Source organism: Chiloscyllium plagiosum, unplaced genomic scaffold, assembly GCF_037043375.1.
Source record: "Chiloscyllium plagiosum isolate Xiang-an unplaced genomic scaffold, Cpla_swu_hap1 HiC_scaffold_8, whole genome shotgun sequence".
Classification (NCBI taxonomy): domain Eukaryota; kingdom Metazoa; phylum Chordata; class Chondrichthyes; order Orectolobiformes; family Hemiscylliidae; genus Chiloscyllium; species Chiloscyllium plagiosum.
This window is the reverse complement of record NW_028270146.1, coordinates 19,815,977-19,838,998: the sequence shown is the minus strand read 5'-3', so window position 1 is coordinate 19,838,998 and position 23,022 is coordinate 19,815,977. Positions and strand designations below refer to the sequence as shown.

The 23,022-nt window shown below is 42.9% G+C and overlaps 1 protein-coding gene across 2 annotated transcripts in view; it reads left to right on the top strand.

Annotated features, from left to right (window-relative positions):
- The first annotated feature begins 2,826 nt into the window (after nt 1-2,826).
- Nucleotides 2,827-23,022, top strand: part of vipas39 (VPS33B interacting protein, apical-basolateral polarity regulator, spe-39 homolog) — a 62,402-nt gene continuing 42,206 nt past the window's right edge. Inside the window, exons 1-6 of one of the 2 annotated variants that reach the window (XM_043697060.2) lie at nt 2,827-2,892; nt 4,771-4,860; nt 6,586-6,685; nt 9,759-9,905; nt 13,021-13,089; nt 14,841-14,905. In XM_043697060.2, the coding sequence (XP_043552995.2) occupies nt 4,771-4,860; nt 6,586-6,685; nt 9,759-9,905; nt 13,021-13,089; nt 14,841-14,905 (471 nt within the window). In that variant the 5' untranslated portion in view covers nt 2,827-2,892. The remainder of the gene's footprint in view (nt 2,893-4,770; nt 4,861-6,585; nt 6,686-9,758; nt 9,906-13,020; nt 13,090-14,840; nt 14,906-23,022) is intronic. The other variant, XM_087989631.1, reaches the window with a different exon arrangement.

Sequence of the window (23,022 nt, the reverse complement as noted above, 5' to 3'; positions counted from 1 at the left end):
AGACACGATAGATTGAGTGAATCCTTAGAGTATAAAGGAAGTAGGAGTGTACACTTAAGAGGGAAATCAGGAAGGCAAAACGGGGACATGAGATAGCTTTGGCAAATAGCATTAAAGAGAATCCAAAGAGTTTTTACAAATATATTAAGGATAAAAGGGTAACGAGGGAGAGAATAGGGCCCCTCAAAGATCAGCAAGGCGGCCTTTGTGTGGAGTTGCAGAAAATGGGGGAGATACTAAGTGAGTATTTTGCATCAGTATTTACTGTGGAAAAGGATATGGAAGATATAGACTGTAGGGAAATAGATGGTGACACCTTGCAAAATGTCCATATTACAGAGGAGGAAGTGCTGGATGTCTTGAAAAGCATAAAGGTGGATAAATCCCCAGGACCTGAACAGGTGTACCCTAGACCTCTGTGGGAAGCTAGAGAAGTGATTGCTGGGCCTCTTGCTGAGATATTTGTATCATCTATAGTAACAGGTGAGGTACCGGAAGACTGGATGTTTGCTAACACGGTGCCACTGTTTAAGAAGGGTGGTAAGAACAAGTCGGGGAAATATAGACCAGTGAGCCTGATGTCGGTGGTGGGCAAGTTGTTGGAGGGAATCCTGAGGGACAGGATGTACATGTATTTGGAAAGGTAAGGACTGATTAGGGATAGTCAACATGGCTTTGAGCATAGGAAATCATGTCTCACAAACTTGTTGAGTTTTTGGAGGAAGTAACAAAGAGGATTGATGAGGGCAGAGCGGTAGATGTGGTCTATATGGACATCAGTAAGGCGTTCGACAAGTTTCCCCATGGGAGACTGATTGGCAAGGTTAGATCTCACAGAATACAGGGAGAACTAGCCATTTGGATACAGAACTGGCTCAAAGGCAGAAGACAGAGGGTGGTGGTGGACGGTTGTTTTTCAGACTGGAGGCCTGTGACCAGTGGAGTGCCACAAGGATCGGTGCTGGGTCCTCTACTTATTGTCATTTACATAAATGATTTGGTTGCGAGCATAAGAGGTAGTTAGTAAGTTTGCAGATTACACAAAAACTGGAGGTGTAGTGGACAGTGAAGAGGGTTACCTCAGATTACAACAGGATCTTGACCAGATGGGCCAATGGGCTGAGAAGTGGCAGATGGAGTTTAATTCAGATAAATGCGAGGTGCTGCATTTTGGGAAAGCAAATTTTAGCAGGACTTATACACTTAATGGTAAGGTCCTAGGGAGTGTTGCTGAACAGAGACCTTGGAGTGCAGGTTCATAGCTCCTTAAAAGTGGAGTCGCAGGTAGATAGGATAGTGAAGAAGGCATTTGGTATGCTTTCCTTTATTGGTCAGAGTATTGAGTACACGAGTTGGGAGGTCATGTTGCGGCTGTACAGGACATTAGTTAGGCCACTATTGGAATATTGCGCGCAATTCTGATCTCCTTCCTGTCGGAAAGATGTTGTGAAACTTGAAAGGGTTCAGAAAGAATTTACAAGGATGATGCCAGGGTTGGAGGATTTGAGCTAGTGGGAGAGGCTGAACAGTTTGGGGCTATTTTCCCTGGAGCGTCGGAGGCTGAGGGGTGACCTCATAGAGGTTTACAAAGTTATGAGGGACATGGATATGATAAATAGACAAAGTCTTTTCCTTGTGGTCAGAGAATCCAGAACTAGAGGGCATAGGTTTAGGGTGAGAGGGGAAAGATATAAAAGAGACCTAAGGGGCAATCTTTTCACACAGAGGGTGATAAGCGTATGGAATGAGGTGCCAGAGGAAGTGGTGGAGGCGAGTTCAATTGCAACATTTAAAAGGCATTTTGGGTGGGTATATGACTAGGAAGGGTTTGGAGGTATATGGGCTGGGTGCTGTCAGGTGGAACTAGATTGGGTTGGGATATCTGGTAGGCATGGATGGGTTTGACCAAAGAGTCTGTTTCCATGCTGTACATCTCTCTGACTCTATGTAAAACTATGAAGGAAATTGATAAGATAGACATAGAGAGGATGTTTCCACTAGCAGTTGGAACTAGGACAAGAGAACATTGCCTCAAAATAAGGGGGGCACAGTTAGGACTGAATTGAGAAGGAACTTCTTCACCCAGAGGATTGTGAATCTGTGGAATTCCCTGCCCAGTGAAGTAGTTGATGCTACTTCAGTAAATGTTTTTAAAGCTAAGATAGATTTGTCTTTGAACAGTAAAGGAATTAAGTGTTATGGTGAGAGGGTGGGTAAGTTATGGTGAGAGGGTGGGTAAGTGAAGCTGAGGTCATGAAAAGACCAGCCATGATTTTATTGAGTGGTGGAGCAGGCTCGATGGACCAGATAGCCTTCTCCTGCTCCTAGTTCTTAGGTTATTATTACAACTTATGTGTTTCTGCAGTATGAGGGTTGGGTCGGTGAAGGAAAAATCGAAAACAGACACGTTATTTTTAAAAAAACTGTAGAGACGCGAAATAAAAAAACTTGAAAATCCGTAGTATAGTTGGAAAGATGTGTCCGATCAGGAGCACAAGCGGCCTTTAGGTAAAAGTCACCGATGCTACACGGGATCAATTCATCGACGCACCTATTGTACAACAACACAATATATCCCTGAAGTGAAATTCTGGCAATGATCCTGTCATGGAAAAACAATAATAAAGAGAGAGAAAGAAAAACAAAATCCAGGTTTCGTTGTTGCGGTTTAAATGCGACCTTTCACTTTCTTCTCGTTCCTGGATAGTGGCGACCGAGTCCTCTCTGCGCCGGAAACCCATGTCCTCGCAAGGGCTGAAGGGGGTTGTAGTCCACGGATCCAGTTGGAAACTACAGTTCCCGGCGCCCCTCGAGCTTCGGTGCATGCGCATAGCTGTCGAAGATACTGCCAGTTCCTGAGGGGCTGATGCCGGGAAGTGAGTGAGTTCAGGGGTGAGTGAGGGGGGTTAGTGCATTCGTTTACCTTAGGTCAGCACTGGTGTAAGTGAACAAACAAAACATGTGTACCTGGTGGTGTAAAACAGAAAGTGGGTTCTCTGTTTGAGCTGTTAGCCCCAGACCTCCACCAAGTGTGTGAGCCTGAGTGACCAGCTGTCAGTGTGTCCTGAAATTTGCTGTTGACCACCAGGAACACCGTAGGCAGCTAAGGCCCTCCAGAGGGTCATCTTCCAATATTCAACTGGCATTGTTTTATGTGAGCAAGTGTTCTCTGCTGACGTTGTGTATTTTGCATGAAATCTGGTCCCAGTTTACTTCCTCTCCCTCATTCAAAAAGTACCAGTTACTATCCAACCGATTTTCAGCTTTCTTCCCCTAGAAACTAACTCCCCCCATCCCCAACATTGGACTGCAGTCCTGCAACTTGCCTACTGATGTCGTGTCCCAAGTTATTGTTGTAGAGATGTACAGCACAGAAACAAATGGTCCAACTCGTCCATGCTGATCAGATATCCTAAATTAATCTAGTCCCATTTGCCAGCACTTGGCCCATATTCCTCTAAACCTTTCCTATACAGCACAGAAACAGACTCTTTGGTCCAACTCATCCATGCTGATCAAATATCCTAAATTAATCTAGTCCCATTTGCCAGCACTGGGCTCATATCCCTCTAAGCCCTTCCTATTCATATCCCTATTCATGTGCCTTTTAAATGTTGTAATTCTACCACATCCTCTGGCAGCTCATTCCATACATACACCACCCTTTTTGGGAAAAAGTTGTCCTTTAGGTCTCTTTTAAATCTTTCCCCTCTCACCCTAAACCTATGCCCTCCAGTTCTGGACTCCCTCACCCCAGGGAAAAGACTTTGTCTATTTAACCTATCCATGCCCCTCATGATTTTATAAACCTCTATAAGGTCACCCCTCAGCCTCTGACGCTCCAGGGAAAAAAGCCCCAGCCTATTCAGCCTCCCCCTATAGCGCAAACCCTCCAACCCTGGCAACATTCTTGCAGATCTTTTCTCGAGGGAGAACGTGTCAGGTGCCCTTTTCTGGCAGAAGTGTTCATTCTGCAGTTGTGAATTCTGGTCTGCCAGAAGTGGTGGCAGGCAGGCGATGTCATGGTCAATGACATTGTTCTTTGTTGTGTTTCCACTGCTGCCTTGCTTACAATGTGTACTAGGCTGGTTAGTGCATCCCCAAAAAGTCACCAGTGAACTCAGGCAAGAGACTTTGCAAAGAACAGCAGAAACCTCAATATCAGTTAAACTTGGGGACCATTCCTGTATTGCATAAACATTGTGATTTATTTTCATCTTTGTTTTCAAATCCCTGTATGGCCCAACCCTTACTATCTCCTGCAGTCTCCTCCATTTCGGGCAGCACAGTGGTTAGCACTGTTGCCTCACAGCACCATGTATCTAGGTTCGATGGGTTAGGGTGGGATGCTGCTCTTCCGAAGATTGGTGTACACTCAATGGGCCAAATGGCCTGCTTCCACACTGCAGGGATTCTGAGATTCTCACAGCCCTCTGAAACATCTGCATGCATCTAATTTAAGCTCCTTTTGCATTCACAGTTCTAAAATATCCACCATTTGTGGCTGGATCTGCAGTTGCCTACATCCCAGGCTCTGAAATCCTTTCCTGAAATGTGGCCATCTCTCTTGCTTTCTTGCTTTAATATAATTTGAAAAAGCTAGCTCTTTGACAAGGCTTTTAGTCAGCTGATCTATTATCTCCTTATATGTCAAGTGTCCTACTTTATTTCATAATGCTTCTGTGAACTACCTTGGGTGGTTTCATTACATGCACTATGCAAATATAAGTTGTAAATGCAACTTTTTCAGTTTTTCTATCGTATTTGCAGATGAGCAGAATTAAAAATGATGAAGAAGATTATTGGAACAGTACTAAATGCAAAGCTTTTGTATTTGACGACGATGATGAATTTACAGAGGTGAGTACCTTGCGTGCATTTAAATTTACAAATTAAGTTTTTGTAAGTTGCTTTGAAGGTACTCTTTGCTTACAATCCTCTTTTTGTTGGTGGAGGCGTGATTCTTGTCATATCTTCTCATGTCCTCAGGACATTCCAAACTCCTTGCAACCATTGAAGTAATCTCTTGTAGACAACTAGAATACCAACCTTTGTGTAGCAGGATCCCACAATTATCTTGAGACAATGTCCTATGGTTCTAGATACTCCCATAAGGGGAAACATTCTCCCAGCATTTACCCTGTCAAACCCCTTCAGAATCCTGTATGGTTCAAAGAAGAACAAAGAAAATTACAGCACAGGAACAAGCCACTCCAAGCTTATGCCAATCCAGATCCTCTATCTAAACCTGTCACTTATTTTCTAAGGATTTGTATCCCTCTGCTCCCTGCACATTCATGGATCTGTCCAGATACATCTTAAATGCTATCATGCCTGCTTCTATCACCTTCGCTGGCAATGCGTTCCAGGTACCAGCCACCCTCTGTGTAAAGAACTTTCCACATATCTCCCTTAAACTTGTCCTCTCTCCCCTTCAACTCGTGATCCTTAGTAATTGAGTCCCCCACTCTGGGAAAAAGTTTCTTGCTATCCACCCTGTCTATATCTTTCATGATTTTGTAGCCCTCAATCAGGTACCCCCTCAGCCTCTGTCTTTCTAATGAAAATAATCCTAATCTACTCCATGGCTCCTCATAGCTCACACCCTCCGTTCCATGCAACATCCTGATGAACCTCCTCTGCACCCTCTCCAAAGCATCCACATCCCTTTGGTAATGTGGCGAACAGAACTGTGTGCGGTATTCCAACAGTGGCCAAACCAAAGTCCTTTTCAACTGTAACATGACCTGCCAACTCTAGTATTCAATACCCAGTCTGATGAACGAAAGCATGCCGCATGCCTTCATGATCAATCTATTGACCCATGTTGCCACCTTCAGGGTACAATGGACCTGAACACCCAGATCTCTCTGTCCATTAATTTTCCCCAGGGCTTTTCAATTTATCATATAATTCGCTTCAGTGAAATCACCTCTCATTCTGTTAATCTCCAAAGAGTAGAGTTCCACTCTGTCGAGTCTAATGTCGTAAGAAATTCCTCCATACTGGGGATCATCAAGGTGAATCTTCACTGAACTACCTCCAATGAAAAGATATTTTTTCTTAAATAAGGGGACCAAAACTGCTCACAGTACTCTTGATGTGTTCTGACAGCACCTTGTCGAGTTGTAGTAAGGCTTCCCTATCCTTGTGCAACAACATTCCTGCGTTCTAGCTTTCTGTGTTTAAGCACATGCATACCCAACACCCTTTATTTGTAGCTTTCTGCAATTTCTCTCCATTTAAATAATATTCAGTTCTTTTGTTTTCCCTTCCAAAGGACAGCTTTGCACTTATCTATACAGAGGGACCTCGATTATCTGAATGAGATGGGCGGGCACTATTTCATTCAGATAATTCATTATTCGGTTAATTGATTCATGCCTTTCCTCTGGGGCTTGGAGTTTTCTGTTAAGTCCGCTCCCTATTCAGGAGATGAGGCAGCAGCACACCGCTGCATCGGAAACCAGCATTCAGTGACCACGTGACATTTGAATATATCCGGTCTCGCACAATCTGACTCACCAACTCATAAAGAGCTTGTTAATCTTGTATGACAGCTTGCATTTTGTATTGTCACTTTAGTTGAAAGAGTCCAAGCGAGCAGTTAACAGTCTTGCTGGTATCGTGGATGATGATGATGATGATGTGGAGAAGGTTAGCTGGAGTGGGGAGCCTGTGGGAAGTAAGTATTGGGGGTTTCACTCACTTCACTACAACCCAAAACCTTTTTTTCCTCTCATTCTGCCACTAACTGTCCATATTCGTACTTCCTCCCCGACTCTTGTTCACTGTCTCTGTCAGACACCAACTCTCTCACCTTCTCCCTCACAATTGTCTCATCTCTTCTCTAAATCTCTCAGCTTTACCCCCTTGCAACTCTCTTGTCTCTTCCTTCCTCTTGTCCTGTCCCCCATCACCACTGTCCTGTTTCTCCCCTCCCCTACTCTCTTGTTTTGCATCCCCCCAAGTCTTGCGACTCTCCCCATGTCCCTGCGTCATCTTTCCCAGCTCCACCCTCTGTTGTTGCTCTCTGCCCTGTCTTGTTTCCCCTCCACTCTCTCATCTCTCTCTACCCCCACACTCATCTCTTCCCCCCATCCCTCTCACCCCCAACTCTCTCTCAACTCTTCCCCACTCTCTTGTCTGTTCCTCCAAACTCACTTGTCTCTCCCTCCCAACTCTCTTCTCACCCCACAACCCTCATCTCACCTTCCTCAACTCTAATCCCTCCTCTTACTTTGGTGTAGCCATAAATACATTTTCCAAAATTCTTTAGATTTTAGACCTGTTGCAATGAATTGGAAGTTAAAATTGTTATTCAACACAATGAAGGGATGTCATGTCAGATCAACTTGATTGAATTTTTTAAAGACGTGACCAGGTGTGTAGATGACGGCAATGTTTTTGATATAGTCTGCTTGGACTTTGATATTATTTGCAATTCTGGAATCCACATTATAGGAGGGATGTGATAGCACTGCAGAGAGTGCAGTGGAGATTTACTAGGATGCTGCCTGGACTAGCGATTTTCAGTTATGAGGAGAGGTTAGACAGACTGGGATTGTTTAAAAACTGAGAAGGGACATTATTGAGATATATAAAATTATCAGCGGCATAGACAAGGTTGACAGGAAGGAATGTTTCCCCTTGATGGAAGGGTCAGTAACCAGGGGCATAGATTTGAGGTAAGGAGCAGAAGGTCTCAAAGAGGTGGGAGGAAAATTTTTTTTCACCTAGAGAGTGTGGGAATCTGGAGCTCACTGTCTGTAAGGGGTGGTCGAGGAAGAAACCCTCAAATGTTTAAGAAATATTTAGATACGCACTTGTGATGTCAAGGCATAGAAGGCTATAGGGAAAGTGCTGGCAAATTAGATTAGACAGGTTTTGACTAGCATAGACACAGTGGGCTGAAGGGCTTTGCTCAGTGCTGTAGTTCTCTATGATACTTTAAAATATAGGGAAAGTGTAAACAAGCATGCCTGCTTTCAGTCATCAGGGAAATGTTGAAACTTATTTTAAAGAGTTCTTAATGATGTGCATTATGTGGAAAGAGTAAATGTGTTTGCCAAATTTTCAGAATTTTATGACGAGTACATGAAAACAAATCAGTAGATGGGGTATTTATTTTCATTTTCTAATCAGTCTGTTCAGAACGATGTTAATAAAATACCTCTGGAGCAGGTAGTACTTGAAACTGAGCACACTTGCTTTTGTGACAGACATTTCATAAGGTGCCATATGACCAGTTAATATAGTAAAATATGGAGTGAGGGATAATATTTTAGCTCAGACAGGAAGCAGAAAGTAAAACTTAAGCAGGGCACTTTCAAACTGGTGGGTACCAACAAGTACTGGGGCCTGAGCTATTTACATTCAATGACTTGGATAAATAAATTAAAAACCAGAAACTTTGGGACAAACTGCACGCTGATCTCTACAAATTTTGAGTCAGACAGAGCCGGTTTAGAGAGGTCAGGGATCACCCTGCAGTGGGAAAAGATGGGGATACAAAGTTGATAACTAGTCAGTGCCAGTGCAGTATCGAGCTGCACAAGGTCAGTTATTTTGCTCATTTAATAAGAATCAACCTTTATGGCACCTGATAAAAATGTCTAGTTTTCAGATGGCTAGATTTGAGACAATGTTGCATTTAATTCTATTGACAATGCAAAGTTTGTTAGGGATGCTTGTTGTGAGAAGGATATAAAGAAGCTGCAAAGAGATATATTGTTGGCAGATTAAGTGAGTGGGCAATAAAGTATTAGATAGAATGTAAGTTTGGAGATTGGACAGACTGAGGTTGTTTTCCTTGGAGCAAAGGAGACTGAGAAGGGACATGATTGAGATGTATAAAGTTATTATGGGCATAGATTGGGTAAACAGGAAGGAATTTTTCCCCTTAATGGAAGGTTCACTGACCAGATGGCATAGATTTAAGGTAAAGAAGGTTTAAAGGTGTGAAGAAACTTTCTTTCACCAAGGCTGATGGGCATCTGGAACTTGCCTGTAAGAGTAGTGGGGCAGAAACCACTAAATACTTCTCAAATGTGCACTTACAGTGCTAAGTCATACAACGGTGTGGTCCTCGGGATGGAAAATGGGATTAAAACAGTTAGGTATTTGTTTTTTGATCAGTGCAAACTTGATGGGATGAAGGGTCTTTTTTTGTGCTCTCGACATCTGTGGCTTCCCCACTCTCTCTTCTCCCCTGCTCTGTCACTTTTTCTCCCTCTCAGTTTTTCTCTAATCCCTCTGTGCTCCCTCCCCTGTGCTCTTTATTCTCTCCCCACGCATCCCCATGCGCTCAACTGCCCACCATTTGCTTCCTTTCCCCAACCTGATTACTCTTCCTCTCCCCCGACTCGAACAGTCTCCCCTCCCTCGCATTCATCCTTTCTCGTTCCCCTGACCTCTTTCTCCCACATCATCCCCATTCACCCTTTGCCCTGCCTTTCAAATCCCCATGTCAAGAATGTATCAAGAAAACAACTTTTTAGGCATTGCCTTTCAAGACTTCAATATGTTCTCACATTTTACAAGTGTGAAATTACTGTTACCAATATAGAAGGCAGAGAAAAATTCCAAATGTGAAGGGATTCAAATCCTGATTGCACTAGGAAATGATCAGAATGTTGCATTGGAAATTGGCGACAATGCATTTAAAATGTCTCATATGCAACCAAGGTGAAGGCGATCTTAGCACCCCTATACCAGTACCTGATGCACTTCTGAATTATATATTTCTTTGTCCTCAGGTATCTCCTGGTCAATCAAAGAAAGCACAACAGGAATTCGAGCAGGTGACATCCGAGACTCCACTCCTACAAGGTCTTTTTCTGATGCAGCACAGCCGACTATATCCAAGCCTGCCTCTACGTATTCCCTAAGCAGCTTCTTTAAAGGTAGTAACCACCATTTGGGCATTCACTGAGCTTGCTGCACTGCAGATGAGCACACAAAATTACTGCACCAGGGTGGCACGGTGGCTCAGTGGTTAGCACTGCTGCCTCACAGCGCCAGAGACCCGGGTTCAATTCCCACCTCGGGCGACTGTCTTTGTGGAGTTTGCGCATTCTCCCCATGTTTGCGTGTGTTTCCTCCGGGTGCTCCGGTTTCCTCCCACAATCCAAAGATGTGCAGGTTAGGTGAATTGGCCATGCTAAATTGCCCATAGTGTTAGGTACATTAGTCAGGAGTAAATGTAGAAGAATAGATCTGGGTGGGTTGCTCTTCGGAGGGTTGGTGTGGACTTGTTGGGCCGAAGGGCCTGTTTCCATACTGTAGGAAATCTAAACTAATAAAAAAGGCCAGGTGGTCCGTCAAGCCTGTCTTTCCCTTACAGTTGTGGTTGCTAGAGCATTGTGTATATGCATATCCCACTGTTAACAAAGTGCCTGCTCCACAGATGTCTAATCTCCTTAGATAGTGGGGAGGAGGACTCAGGATTGTTAGCAGAAGAAAGGATACTGGAAAATTACTCTCTGAAGACCACCCCGCTTCCCCATTTAGGCTCCTAAATTGCTGAGTTTTGAACTGCTAACCACCTTGGCAACTGTGCAGTGATGCACCATTCATCTTTTAACTGTTCCATACCCTGAAACAAGATATGCTTTAGCAGTTTTTCCCACCCCACATTGAGAGGTGAGAGTGGTAGATCTGGACAAAAGGCCATATTTGACCGAATATGGCATCAAGGAGCCCTAACAAAACTGTAATCAGTGGGTATCCACTGGTTGGAGTCATACCTGTCATGTCAAAAGATGGTTGTAATTGTTGGAGGTCAGCCATCTCCAGAACGTCTCTGCAGGAGTTCCTAAGGATAGTATCCAAGACCCAACCATCTTCATCTGCCTCACCAATTACGTTTCCTCCATCCTAAGGTCAGAAGTAGGGATGTTAGCCGATGGCTAACAGTGTTCAACACCATTTGTGACTTCTCAGATACTGAAGCAGTCCATGTGCAAATGCAACAAGATTTGTACAATATTCAGGCCTGTTAAGTGGCAAATAACATTCACCCCACACAAATGCCAGACAATGACTATCTTCAATAAGAGACAATCTAACCACTGCCCCTTGACATTCAATGGTGTTACCATCAGTGAATCCCCTACAATCAACATCCTAGGGTGACTATTGACTAGTAACTCAACTGGCTTCACCACATAAGGACAGTGGCCACAAGAGCAGGTCCAAAAGCTAGGAAGACAATGGCGAGTAACTGTCCTCCTGACTCCCCAAAGCCTGTCCACCACTTACAAGGCACAAGTCAGGAGTGTGATGGAATAGTCCCCACTTGTCTGGATGGGTTCACCTCCAGCAATACTCAACCATCCAGGACAAAACAGCATGCTTGATTAGTAATACTGTACATCCATAAGCATTCACTTCCTCCACCACTGACACTCAGTATCAGCAGTATGTACTGTCAACAAGATGCACTGCAGAAATTCACCAAAGATCCCCAGATGTCATCTTCCAAACCCACAAACTCTTCTATCTGGAAGGACAAGGGTAACAGATACGTGAGAACACCACGACCTGCAAGTTCCACTCCAAGCCACTCGCCATCCTAACTTGGAAATATATCAGCATTCCTTCCTTGTTGCTGGGTCAAAATCCTAGAATTCTCTCTGTAAGGACATTGTGGGTCAACCTACAGCACATGAACTACAAGAAGGTTCAAGAAGGCAGCTTACCACCACCTCAAGGGCAGCTGTGGATTTGCAATAAGTACTGGCCAGCCAGTGATGACCACCTCCCAACAGGGAATAAAAAAACATTGACCATTTGAATCCCTTTAAGTCGTGCAGGCTCTTAGTGTCTTCCAATATCCCAACTCAAGATGCTGTCCTTTGTGTGAGTCTGGATGTTCACTGTATTCAAACAGTAATGGGAACCAAAACTTCACTGCCAGTTCCCTTTGCACCAAGTCCCATTCCCCCATCTACCTTGTGCTTGCAGACCTGGATTGGCTCCTGTCTGCCAACATCGTGACTTTAAATTCTTGTTCACGTGTTTAAATGTTTCTTGCTGTATCTGTGATCTGCTCCAGCCTCACAACCCTCAGCACTGACTTAATTCAGGTCTCTTTCTTATCCCAATTTTCATTGCTCTGTCATTCCCTCCGTAAGTTCACTGTCTCTTGATTTATCTGCTCTTTTTTAATATTCCTGAGGACCTGTCACTTTTGACTAAGCTTTGGTCACTTTTCCTAATATCTCCTTGTGTGACTGATGTCACAAATGTTTGAATGTCTTTTTGGAAAATTTTGCACTTGTGAAGTGTATTGGAAGGTTTTTCTCCCTTAAGGGCATTGAATGAATTCAAGTTATTTTCGACAACATACAAGCAGTCACACCCCAGAAGTGCTTTGTATATATCATTCAGCAAGTGGAAATAGTTGAGGAGGTTGATCTCCAATGTATACTAATTGTGTTTAATTGTATGCAGATAGAGCATTAACTGGGAATGCAGGTAAATAGTAATGACTGAAACAGTGGTGATTGGGTTTGGAAGTGCATGCTTGGAATGTGTATCTCTATGAATATTGAGCTTGTAAAAGTACATAAAGATTTGCTCTAGTTGTATCCTTCATTGCCTGGCTTTTCAGAATAGATTGGGATGTAGAGTCATCAATCTGTTCTTAAGTGGAATCCTTAATGTACCCACCTTTGAATGCTGTGAACTCTGCTTTTGGCTGTATGCTAGCTATTTCAATTTCTATTCCTGATGCCAAAATCACTAGATGTAATGCAATTGCAGTAGATCTGTGGCAAGCGGAGAGTCACTTAACACATTTTAAAAGCACGTGCATGTGTTTTATCACCAGAAAATGTGATATTCCACTAAAGTATAAATCCAGTTAAATCTCAAAGTCTGAAAGATAATGTGACATTTGTTACTGCCAATCTATTCCGATGATGGGTAAATCTGATTTTTGTAAAATGAGTGTAATAAGTGATAGTCCTGTGCTGTCTTGCATTCATCTGACTTTGGGCTTATTTTATTTCACAGGTAAAAGGGATTCTTCGAGTGCTTTATTTGGGGTTGGTCGGCCTGGGAATTTCCAGTCACTTTCTGATTGTAAGTTTGTCCAGTGTTTAATTGAATTTAGATCAGTTGGTCCATTTTGAGCTTATTTTGCATGTAAACCTTCTCCCGTCCTTTTCAATGTAACATTATTGCCAAATCCTATCCTTTTCTCCCTTGTATTTATCCAAATTTCTCATACGAGTTTCTACGCTCATTGCTTCAACCAAATGGTAGCGAGTTCCACATCCTAACCACTTCCCAATAAAGAAGTTTCTCTTCCTAGGTTTATTAGTGACAATCTTAGATTACTGCCCCTAGTTTTGGCTCCCTTTGCATTCAGAAACACTACATCTACTCTAACAAACCCTTATATAACTTTAAAAGCCTCTATCAGGCCAGCCTGGAGAAAATAGAATAAAACAAAGAACTGTGGATGTTAGCGATCTAAAGCAAACACAAACAGAAATTGCTGGAGAAACTCAACAGGTTTGGTGGTATCTGTGGAGCGAAGACAGAGTTAATGTTTTGAGTTCAGTGACCCAGAATGGGTCTGACTAGTTTTGCATTCCTGCAGAATGTAGACTCAGCTTATTCATTCATTCCTGATTGATCTAAGTTCTTCATATTGTGTACTTGAGATTTTAATAATTTCCCCTAATTGCCAGCCTTTACTTATGGCTTCACTACGGAGCTTGCAAAACTCTCTGTAAAATTATTTATGGAATCAGCTTCAAAAACTGCACTGGCCATCCTGATCCCTGGCTCAGCTCTCCCCTCTTTTGAAGTGGAAGAATTAAAATGATGTGAAATGTTGGTGAGAGAGGGTGTTGGTTTTCTTTTTGAAGACTGCTCATCAGAGGGATGACAGCATGATAGAATATAGTTTCATACTTTTTGCTTTCTCTGCATGGAATATGTCTAATTTCTGCTGTGCTACAGTGAGTAGATTATGCAATTCTCTTCTCCCCATCTAAAAGGGGAGGAGGAAGAATTAGACAGAGGGTTGGCGTGTTGTTAACACTTGAGTTCCACAGAAAAGTAGAAAGCTCTTCTGCCATTTCCTCAAGAGTCCCTCTTGGACTCTATGGGAGCCATCCTTTGAGTGAATTTCTTTTTTAAAAAACATCAGTGATGTAATATAAGCCTCACTAACTAGACTGACCTTTAATGCCCATTTATAATTACACTTGAGAAGGTGATGCTGAGCCACCATCATTGCCGTCCTCATGCTTCAGGTGGACCAGCAATGTGGTTGACTCTTAACTGCCCTCTGGGCAATTAGGGATGGACAATGAATGCTGTTTTGAGAGTGTGGCGCTGGAAAAGCACAGTAGGTCAGGCAGCATCCGAGGAGCAGGAGAATCAGCGTTTTGGGCCAAAGTCCTTTATCAGAAATCAGGACTAAGTGCTGCCTAGCCAGCCTGCCTCATCCTGTGAATGAATTAATTTTTTAAAAAAAGGTGCACCCACAGTGCTGTTAGGGAGGGACTTCCAGATTTTTCATGTTCCTAGATGTTGTGTGGGGCATTTGGAGGGGATCTTGTCGATGATGCTGTTTCCATGAGTGTTGTCCACTCTACTGCCACTGTGACTTTGGTGGTGAGTAGTATGAACTTTTAAGGTGCTGAATAGGATGCTGATCAAGAGACTGTTCTGGGAACGCTGAATGAACAAGTTTTCGTGGAGGAATTGTCATCTGCGAGACTGCTCAACATTAGGACAAGGAGATTTAAAAACAAATTTGAGGTTGCTTTCTGTTAATTTGTCATGATAGTAATTGCTTTTCAATGCTTCTTTGTCAGCTGTTGTAGGCACAGCCAACACAAGCTATGCACCTGATCTACGTAAATCAAAGGCCGATTACAAGGTAGGTAGAATTAATTAATTTTCTAAAGTGTTTTAATTTTTTAATTCTACTTTACAATCCATACCTGCAGCCTGTAATGTTCAGACATTTCTTAGATATGTTTATTGCCTGAGCATCCATAGTTCTCTGTTGAATTTAAAAGGCTCTCATTCACCTGAGTGAAGCGATTTCTCCTTAATAGCCAATCCCTTATTTATACAATATGATCCCAGCCTGGATTCTCCACACAGAGGAAACTCAGCACTTATGCTGTGAACTCCCTGAAGAATTTTATATTTTTCAAAGACAGTAATGGCTGTGAATATTTAAGTTAATCATTTTAAGCAATTTTTGGAGATAATGTTTGGAGAACTAGAGATTTATGACAGCAGCAGACCCTCTCTGGTTAACCATAATGTAAGCAGCTTAGAATCATGAAAGGTTATGGCACAGAATGAGACCATAGCAATATAGGAACAAGGGTAGGCCACTTGGACCTTCAGGACAACGCCACCATTCAATAAGAGCTCAGTTTCACTTTCCTCCTTGCACTCCATAACCCTTGCCTTCTTTGTCTGTCAAAAATCTAACCATTGGCAATTGCATATGTGTCGGCAAAAAATGAGCCACCAAGTCTAATCCCGTTTTCTAGAATTTGGTCCATAGCCTTGTAGGTTGCGGCATTTGAGGTGCATTTCCAGACATCCCTCTGAGTTGAGGGTTTCAGCCTCCACCACCCTTTCAGGCCATGAGTTCCAAGCCACTATCATCCGATGGATGACAAAGGATCTCCTTATCTCTCCTCGAGCCTTTCAAAAAGTTACTTTAGCATTTTGCTAACTCACTGCACCATCACTGCATTTCTTCTCTCCAACCCACCCCACTAAAACAATTCCTCAGTCATCTTGCCAAAAACTTTGGCATAATTTTCCAGCAGGAGAAAGTGATATCTGCAGATGCTGGAGGTCAGAGATGTGAGTGTGGTACTGGAAAAACACAGCCGGTCAGGCAGCGTCAGAGGAGCAGGAAAATCGATGTTTCGGGCCTAAGCCCTTCGTCAGGAATGAAGCTTGTGGGTCGAGGCTGAGAGATAAATGGGAGGGGGTGGGGTTTGGGGGAAGGTAGCTCAGAAAGCAATAGGTGGATGAGGTGATGGGGAGAAAGTGAGGTCTGCGGATGCTGGAGATCAGAGCTGAAAATGTGTTGCTGGAAAAGCGCAGCAGGTCAGGCAGCATCCAGGGAACAGGAGAATCAGGATGAGGTGATGGAGGATGAGGTGAGGAGGATGAGGTGATGGAGAAGGGGGGAGTGATGGACAGGTCTGGAGGGTGGTGTCGAGTTGGAGGCTTGGGTATGGGACAATGTGGGGGGAGGGGGAACGAGGCTGTTGAAATCCACGTTTATCCCATGTGGTTGCAGGGTCCTAAGGCTGAATATGAGGCATTCCTCCTCCAAGCGGTTGGTGGTAACGGTTTGGCAGTGGAGGAGGCCCAGGAGCTGCATGTCTTGACGAAGTGGGAGGGGGAGTTGAAGTGTTCAGCCATGGGACGCTGGGGTCGGTGGGTGTGGGTGTCCCAGAGATGTTCTCTGAAACGATCCACAAGAAGGTGTCCTGTCTCCCCGATATAGAGGAGACCACACGGTGTGCAATGGATGCAGTAGATGACATTGGTTGAGGTACAGGTAAATTTATGGCGGATGTGGAAGGATCTCTTGGGGCCTTGGATGGAGGGGAGGGGAGTCGTGTGGGTGCAGGTTTTGCACTTCCTACAGTAGTAGGGAAAGGTGCCAGGAGTGCGGTGTGGGCTGGTGGAGGGTGTGGACCTGACGAGGGAGTTGCGGAGGGAATGGTTTTTTCGGAACGCTGATAGGGGTGTGGAGGGAAATATGTCTGTGGTGGTGGGGTCTGTTTGGCGGTGGCAGAAGTAGCAGAGGATGATGCGTTGTATGTGGCGGTTTGTGGGGTGGAAGGTGAGGACCGGGGGAGTGGTTCTGTCCTTGTTGCGTTGGAGGGGTGGGGTTCAAGAGCGGTGGTGTGTAAAGTGGATGAGATGCGCTGAAAGGCATCGTTAACCACGGGGAAGGTTTTCCCACGTTTTTCCAGTAGCATATTTTTAGTTTCTAACCATTTGGCCATCTTGGAATTTTACCATACATAAATGTGTAGACAAGGTAGATGGTGTTTCTCACTGGACTAGTCATCCAAAGGCCCAGGCTGCTGCTTTGGGAACATGAGTTAAAATTCCATCATGGTGGCTGGTGGAATTTAAATGCAAATACTATATCTGGAATTGAAAGCGAGTCTGATTTGGTGACCATGACTGTTAACTTGGTAAAAACAATGACTGTAGATGCTGGAAACCAGATTCTGGATTAGTGGTGCTGGAAAAGCACAGCAGTTCAGGCAGCATCCGAGGAGCAGTAAAATCGACGTTTTGGGAAAAAGCCCATCATCAGGAATACAGATTGTATTCTGTATTCCTGATGAAGGGCTTTTGCCCGAAACGTCGATTTTACTGCTCCTCGGATGCTGCCTGAACTGCTGTGCTTTTCCAGCACCACTAATCCATGACTGTTAACTTGCCATGCCAAAGCAATCTGCTTTATTAGCACAACATGGACAAACAATCACACCTTCCACTAAACCATGACTACTTCCATCTAGAAGGACAGCAGCAGCAAAAAATGGGAACGGCACCACTTGCAAATCCCCTCCAAGCCACTCAGCATCCTGACTTGGAAATATATCACTGTTCCTTCACTGCTGCTGGGTCAAAATCCTGGAGTTCCCTTTCTAACAGCATTATGGCTATACCTACACCAAATAGATTGAACTGTTCAAAAAGGCACTCATCACTGCCTTCTCAATGACATCTAGAGACTGCTAGTAAATGCTGGCTCAGCCCATATCCCATGTCGGTGCATATTTGATAGGTAGAAGGGCCTGTGTGTACTCTATGATTCTATGCATAAATTAAAAACATACCTCCGATCTGAAATTATTGATAAAACAAAACTTGATATCTTTGTCCTGATGGATAGAGCTAATTGATTATTTAGTCACTCAGCTCCTACCACATTTAATACCACTTGTTTTCTCATGAAATGTTTTTAAGCAGTCTATTCGGATATGTTATGACACACCTCTGGGGCAGGTTTCACTTTCTGAACCCAGACTTTCTGGCACTGAGGCAGGAATGCCTATGTCAGGAGACTGCAATGGAGTTTTATTCCATTGCCATAGCCATTTGGCCCCATCTACAGATCCAGAAGGTAAGCATTTCCCATGAAGCACAGCAATGACCCTGGCCAGGACAGGAATTGAACCAATGTCCTTGACATTACTACCACAGTGAGGCCTCATTCCTGATGAAGGGCTCCGTCCCAAAATGTTGATTCTCCTTCTCGGATGCTGCCAACCTGCTGTGCTTTTCCAGCAACACACTCTCGACTCTGATCTCCAGCATCTGCAGACCTCACTTTCTCCCATTATTATCACAATGGTCTAACCATCTGGGCATGAGCTTTTTCATGTATTTTTAGTAAAACTGATTGGGCATGGTATGTCATATCCCACATAGAAGACAGAACTAGAACTGGCGCAGAGGTAAGGATGCTACTATTGCATCACAAAACCCCTTTTGAAATAATTTTTAATAATATCCAGGACAGGTGGTACTTGAACCCAAACTTTCTGGTGCAGAAAGTGATGCGAACACTACACCACCCTTTGTTCCCATTTTGTATTTACACAGTCACTTATTCGATTAAGCTCATTCAGTAGCTTTGCCATTACTATACTGACATGTTTGACTCTCCTCTTTAGACATGTAAACACGTTAATGAAAAGTAAGCAAAAATAATGTTTTTGATGTTGTGCATTTTATAATCTTCCATATTCCCCTTTTTCTAACTCAAAAAATTAAACATTTTTAACCACAAAATAACCAAAGCATAATTTTCTCTTCTTTATGTTATGTAAACTTGTTTGCCACCAGATATCCCTCTTGGAGGATCTCTAATAATTCCTTTAACTTTTATTGTGAAACATTATGCTGGTGACCTGCATCTGCCTACTTTATTTTGCAAATGACTTTTCTATCTCTCAATTCCTTTATGCTTGCAAGATGAATCCTCACTTTTTTTCAGTGGTGCCCTTTTGTCAAATAAACATTATCCCAAAAAGAACGGTTATCAACATAATGGAGGTTGCCTCTTGTAGGCAATTTCCTTAGAATACTGGATAAAGACTGCCCTGTACCTACAGCTTCTAATAGCATCAATGTTTCAGCAGATAAAGTACTTTTAACCCATTTTATCTTCTTGGTTTCCCAGCCCAATGAACAACATTGATTATTCCTTTTGGCCAAGAATGACAAACGTAGATATACTCTCATATCTTACCAGAAGATTGGCATGTCAAGTATCTGGAAAATGAGCTAGATTTCATACCTGTTGGTTTACCCAAGGCTGGAAACTTGACTGTGCTTTTATCTGAGCTTAATTTTGTTAATATTTTAGTTGCTGTTAAGACTTCCTCAATGTAGTCTGTCTCCTCTTCATTTTCCTCTCCAATACACTATAACTAGCATTGATCTAGTCAGAGTGCACAACATAAGATATAGGAGCAGAAGTAGGCCATTCAGTTGATCGAGTTTGCTCACCATTCAATGAGATCATGGCTAATCTGATGATTGTCAACTTCACTTTCTTGCCTTTTACCTTTAACCCTTGATTCCCTGTGTAAAGTTCTGTCTATCTCAGCCCTGCATGAAAGAATTCCAGAGATTCACCACCCTCTGACTGAAGAAATTCCTCCTTGTCTCTGTCTCAAATATTGTGACCCCTTATTCAGAGATTATGCTCTCTGGTCTGAGCTCTCCTATAAGGGGAAACCTCTTTCTATATCTATCCTGTCAAGTTCCTGAGAATCTTGTGTTTGATAAGGTTACCTCTAATTCTTCTAAATTCCAATGAGTACAGGCCCAACCCACTCAACCTCTCCTCATAATACAATTCATCCATACCTGTGATCAGTCCAGTGAACCTTCTCCAGACTGTGTCCAATATCAATATATCTACACTTAGGCAACGGGCCTAAACCAGTTCACAATATACCAGTTGTGGTTGAACTAGAGCTTTGTGCACTTTTAGCAAAACCTCCCTACTTTTTTTACTCTATTTCCTTTGAAATATAGGCCAACGTTCTATCTGCTTTCCTTGCTCTTTACTGAACTTGGATGCTAGTATTTTGTGAACTCCCAAATCTCTCTGTTCTCTAATTTTCTGCAGTTTTTATTTTATTTTGTTTAACACATGGCCACACTTTGTTAAATAGGAGACTCGCCATAAGCCATGATGGAGTCTTGATTTTTTTTGCAGATATCACATTTTTCACTGGTGTCCTTTACAAATTTAGTTTCCTCATCTTACTTCTGTAACCTTTAATAGACTCTTTAACCTGTGAGCTGATGCATGGGCAAATTGCCAATGTAACTTTGATATCTTGAACCTTTTTTTCCTTTAAAGTTTTATTGCCTGCTGCTAATGACACACAATATTTTGATGAGAGACATGAGATCTAGTTCACAGGAAATGATGATATCCAGATTGTGAAAATTGTAAATGCACTGGCTTGCCAAAAATGATCGCCTTGCTGTGTTCCGTCGCAAGTTTCATTTGAGCTATTTTCCTATGCTGCCGGCTTAGCAATATAGTTATTTTATTTGACACCATGACTATGCTGATAAAGCAGCTAACCACAGCTATTTTACAGGATCACCACTCTTCTGAGTGACGAAAGCATGTTGACAATTCCCAAACGTGAAGCAGGCAGAACTCTCAAATGCCTTAACGTTCCTCCAGTCTTTATTATTTAGAATCAAAGTAACAATTTAACCAATCCGCTTGATGCACTGAGAATATGCATCCACTGTCCAAAACCACATCTTTAAGTCCATGACTAAAATCTTAACTATTGGATTGAATTAAGCTCCTTGTAACTATTGCCCCTGCCTAGTCAGTATCACCACCTCTTTGCAAATCTTCTGTGTCTTGCATAATTTCAAAAGCCTTATTGTTCCAATTAAGATTAATTTATCACATATAGGATTTTTCGTCATATTGATGAAAGCTATTGACTATCTCTGGCCATTCCTGAGGTTTATTCTAATGTTATAATTCCTCGGTTCCTGCTGAATTAATAAAATTGCTGAATGCATATCTTTCCTCACTCCTTTTAATTATGATTCTCCTTTCAAATTGGTGATTGCAGTCTATAACTGATAGTTGTGCATTGCTGCCACCATCAAATCTTTTGTGTAAATGTAAATTCCCAGAATTTGCTTTAAAGCTTTGGACATTTCTCCAAAAGCATGCTTCTTTCTGAAAATCTGACCCATTATGCTAGAAATCTATCCATGTTCAATACTTTAGCACAGCCAACAATTTAAAGACAAGCACTGAGCTAAGGGCTTTCATATACGTTTATTTCAATTTTGAACACTGTTGCTTAAATTCCGTTACATATTATTGAATGGAACAATCTAACTTTCTAAATTTATTGTTTGAACATGTCTCGTGTGCATTTAACAGACTAATTTCTTGTACATTTTGTCCATAAATGTTAATAGATCATCCAAACCATCATCATTATTCAATTTTTCTACTTTACATCTGATCATGCTTCTAGTAGAAGGTGACGGTGCCAAGTTCACATTGATTTCCTTTGGTAAGGTTATAACCAGTATCTATATTATCGAGTCAGAGTCATACAGCACAGAAACAGACTCTTCAGTCCAACCAGTCATAGAGCATTAAACAGTACAGCACAGTACAGGCCCTTTCACTCTCGATGTTGCACCAACCTGTCATACTGATCTGAAGCCCATTGAACCTACACTATTCCATTATCATCCATATATTTATCCAATGACCATTTAAATGCCCTTAAAGTTGGTGAGTCTACTACTGTTGCAGGCAAGGCATTCCAAGTCCTAACTACTGTCTGAGTAACAAACCTATCTCTGACATCTGTCCTGTATCTATCACCCCCTCAATTTAAAGCAATGTCCCCTCGTGCTAGCCATCACCATCTGAGGAAAAAGGCTCTCACTGTCTGCCATATCTAATCCTCTGATCCCCTTGTGTGTCTCTATTAAGTTACTTCTTAACCTCCTTCTCTCTAATGAAAGCAGCCTCAAGTCCCTCAGTCTTTCCTCGTAAGACCATTCCTCCATACCAGGCAACATCCTGGTAAATCTCCTCTGCAGCCTTTCCAATGCTTCCACGTCCTTCCTATAATGTGGCGACCAGAACTGTACACAATACTCAAGTGTGGCTGCACCAGAATTCTGTACAGCTGCAACATGGCTATGAAACTTAATCCCTCTACCAATAAAAGCTAACACACCGTACACCTTCTTAACAACCCTGTCAATCTGGGTAGGCATGATTTGGAGATGTCGGTGTTGGACTGGGATGTACAAAGTTAAAAATCACACAACGCCAGGTTATAGTCCAACAGGTTTAATTGGAAGCACTAGCTTTCGGAGCGCTGCTCCTTCATCAGGTGGTTGTGGAGGACACATAGAACATAGAAAAATACAGCGCGGTGCAGGCCCTTTGGCCCTCGATGTTGCGCCGATCCAAGCCCACCTAACCTACACTAGCCCACTATCCTCCATATGCCTATCCAATGCCCGTTTAAATGCCCATAAAGAGGGAGAGTCCACCACTGCTATTGGCAGAGCATTCCATGAACTCACGACTCGCTGAGTAAAGAATCTACCCCTAACATCTGTCCTATACCTACCACCCCTTAATTTAAAGATATCCCCCCTCGTAATAGCTGACTCCATACGTGGAAAAAGGTTCTCATGGTCAACCCTATCTAAACCCCTAATCATTTTGTACACCTCTATCAAGTCACCCCTAAACCTTCTTTTCTCCAATGAAAACAGCCCCAAATGCCTCACCCTTTCCTCATACGATCTTCCTACCATACCAGGCAACATCCTGGTAAACCTCCTCTGCACCCGTTCCAGTGCCTCCACATCCTTCCTATAGTATGGCGACCAAAACTGCACACAATACTCCAGATGCGGCTGCACCAGAGTCTTATACAACTGCAACATGAC